A 2417-nucleotide genomic window follows, 5' to 3' on the forward strand; every position below is an offset into this window, starting at 1 on the left:
GTTCTGTCCTCAGAGGGACTAGAAATCCAGCCCCCTCCCGCACGTGAGCACCAGGCTCCCCAGGCCCATCTCGGAGGCCTCCGCACCCGCAGCACGCACAGGGAGTCCCAGCTTCTTGGCCCTGGGGACAGAGGTGCTGGCCCACTGGGACGCCCCACCGGGCCCTGAGCATGGCACTGGCCAACAGCGCCTGAAGATAAGGCCTCGGGGAGCCAGGGGCGGGGCCGTGCCCGATGTCCCTGGGATGGAGGAGGCTGGGCCCCGGGGAGGCGGGTTCGGGACAGGCTGCTGGCTGAGCGCCTAGGTGAGTGGGGAGAGCCAGGAGCAGGCCCAGGCTGGACGGCCCATCCGGGTGCCCACAGGCGGCAAGTGGCGCGGGCTGGGTGGTGGGCGAGCCGGGCTCGCGGGGGCAGAAGGGTGGCTGCCGCCATCGCAGAGGCGAGTGGGGGCGCGGGGCGGGCCTCCCTGGGGGTGAGGCGGCCAGGCGCGTCGAGGCTCATCCTCGGAGGCGAGGAAGGGGGAGCATGGGCAGCAGCCGGGAGTGTGGGTGCAGCACGCCCTGTCGGGACACTGCCGGGGAGGGAGGCGGGGAGGCGGGGCGCCGTGGCGCGCCTGGTCAGGGAGGCGGGGAGGCGGGGCCGCCGTCGGGGCTGAGGCGGGCGTGGGCACTGGCTCCCCGCCTGCTCCTGGGCCCAGCTCGCCTCCCGCGGGCTCGGCAGGCTGGAGAGACAGAACCTGCGCTGCCCTGCGGTGTGGCCTGTGGGCCGACGGTCGTCCACGCGGCGCCACCGCAGGACAGAGCTCTGCGCACAGTCACACACGTACCCGGCGGACACGTGCCACGCGTGTGTCCCCGTGTGCCCACACACTCACACACATCCGCGCACACACGGCACCCTCGTCCCGAGTTTACGGGAAACGCAACACCCCGGGGCAGAGCCCCGAGCAGGACGGGCCAGGCAGAGAAGGGTGCAGCCCCGAGTCACAGTGTCCTCAAGGACGGAGGACGAGGACGAGGGCCGATAACGCGGAGGGGTGAGGAGAGACAGCGCTGAAAACGTGAACGGAGAGGTTCGACCGGGCGAGGGGCGGCGACCGGCGCTCAGAACGGAGCTGACAGCAGCTGGGCGGGGGGCGTCCACGGGCGGAAACCAAGTGGCCAGGGGTGGGACCGTGAGGGCGTGGCTCCCAAAGCTCCGGCTTCGAGGACATTCGGGATCTCGGGCGGGAGGCTCAGAGGGCCGAACGGGGGATTCCTAAGTGTGGATTCATCCTGTGAAGCGTGGTGAAAACAGTGGGTGGACTCTCTGTGCATCCGCAGGAGGCGAGGACGGCAGTGACCTCCACGTGTCGAGGGATGATGCTCGAATTTCACATCCAGCAAAACTGTCACCAAAGTGAACGGGCCACAGACATTCCAAGGCCCGCAGAGTCTGGGATGGTCCCCCAGAAGACCCTCCGAGGGCCTGGGTCAGGCGGGTTCTGCAGAAAGGGGACCAGCCGGAAGCCCGACCTCTCCCACGGAAGTCCCACGGGAAGTCACACCCTAGCGTGGCTGGCCCCTGGCTGCATAGCAAAGCCTCCCCACACAGATCACGCCTGTCGCAAACAAAAACTCCCGATTGTTCCTCGGGCCGGGCTGGGGCGGGCAGTGCTGGCGGAAACAGGAAGCCGGAGCCGGCCAGGCGGTAACTGGGCAGGACCGCGGAGCACGGGGCACGGGGAGCCGGGGAGGCGGGGAAGCTGCACTGGGGAAGGGCGAGTGTTTTCCGCAAAAGCTTGAAAAGAACTAGAGGTTGAATCAGAAAGACGCGCACGCAGAACTCAGGCACTTAGTTTCCCAGAGGGAGGCACACCACGCTCTGCCGGGGAGCCGGCTCGGGCCAGGACGCAGAGGGCACGAGGGGACAGCCAGGCGGGGCAGGGTGGCCCGTCGGGACAATTCTGGTGGGCCTCGGGCACGGGGGCTGTCCCCCTGTGCCTGGCCCTGGTGATTTAGGGCAGGACATACCAGCTTGGTGTGTGAGCGTTAGCTGGGGTTGGGGGCACAGCCCAGCACGGGCTGTCTGCACGTCACGGGCGTGTCCGGGGGAGCTGTCAACCACCCTGGGGAGGAGCAGTGTCTGTGCCGCTCCCAAGATGTCGAAACATCACAAGGTACAGAGAATAAAAACATGGTCAGTTCGAAGAGAAATGTGGACACAGACGCACAAAGGCCTGATGTTCCGAGCATGAAGGTCGCTGTCAGGGGACGGAGAAGTAGCCGAGCGCCCGCTGTCCAGACAGACAAGGGTCAGGCATCGAGATGGGGACAATCCCTGACCCTGCCTGTCACCGCCGAGTCTCGGCCGCTGCCGGCGGAGCGTGGCCGGAGCGTGCGCAGCGCCCCACGCGCAGCGAGCTCTGCAGCAGGCGAG

General features: G+C 68.0%; 1 protein-coding gene across 1 annotated transcript in view; it reads left to right on the forward strand.

Moving 5' to 3' along the window:
* Positions 1–2188, forward strand: part of COL20A1 (collagen type XX alpha 1 chain) — a 22955-nt gene extending 20767 nt beyond the window's left edge. The window contains exon 33 of the mRNA XM_023519900.1: positions 1322–2188. Coding sequence (XP_023375668.1) covers positions 1322–1401 — 80 coding nt within the window. The 3' untranslated portion in view covers positions 1402–2188. The remainder of the gene's footprint in view (positions 1–1321) is intronic.
* Positions 2189–2417: the final 229 nt, after the last annotated feature.

This window comes from Pteropus vampyrus, unplaced genomic scaffold (genome assembly GCF_000151845.1).
Source record: "Pteropus vampyrus isolate Shadow unplaced genomic scaffold, Pvam_2.0 Scaffold239, whole genome shotgun sequence".
NCBI classification, from domain to species: Eukaryota; Metazoa; Chordata; class Mammalia; order Chiroptera; family Pteropodidae; genus Pteropus; species Pteropus vampyrus.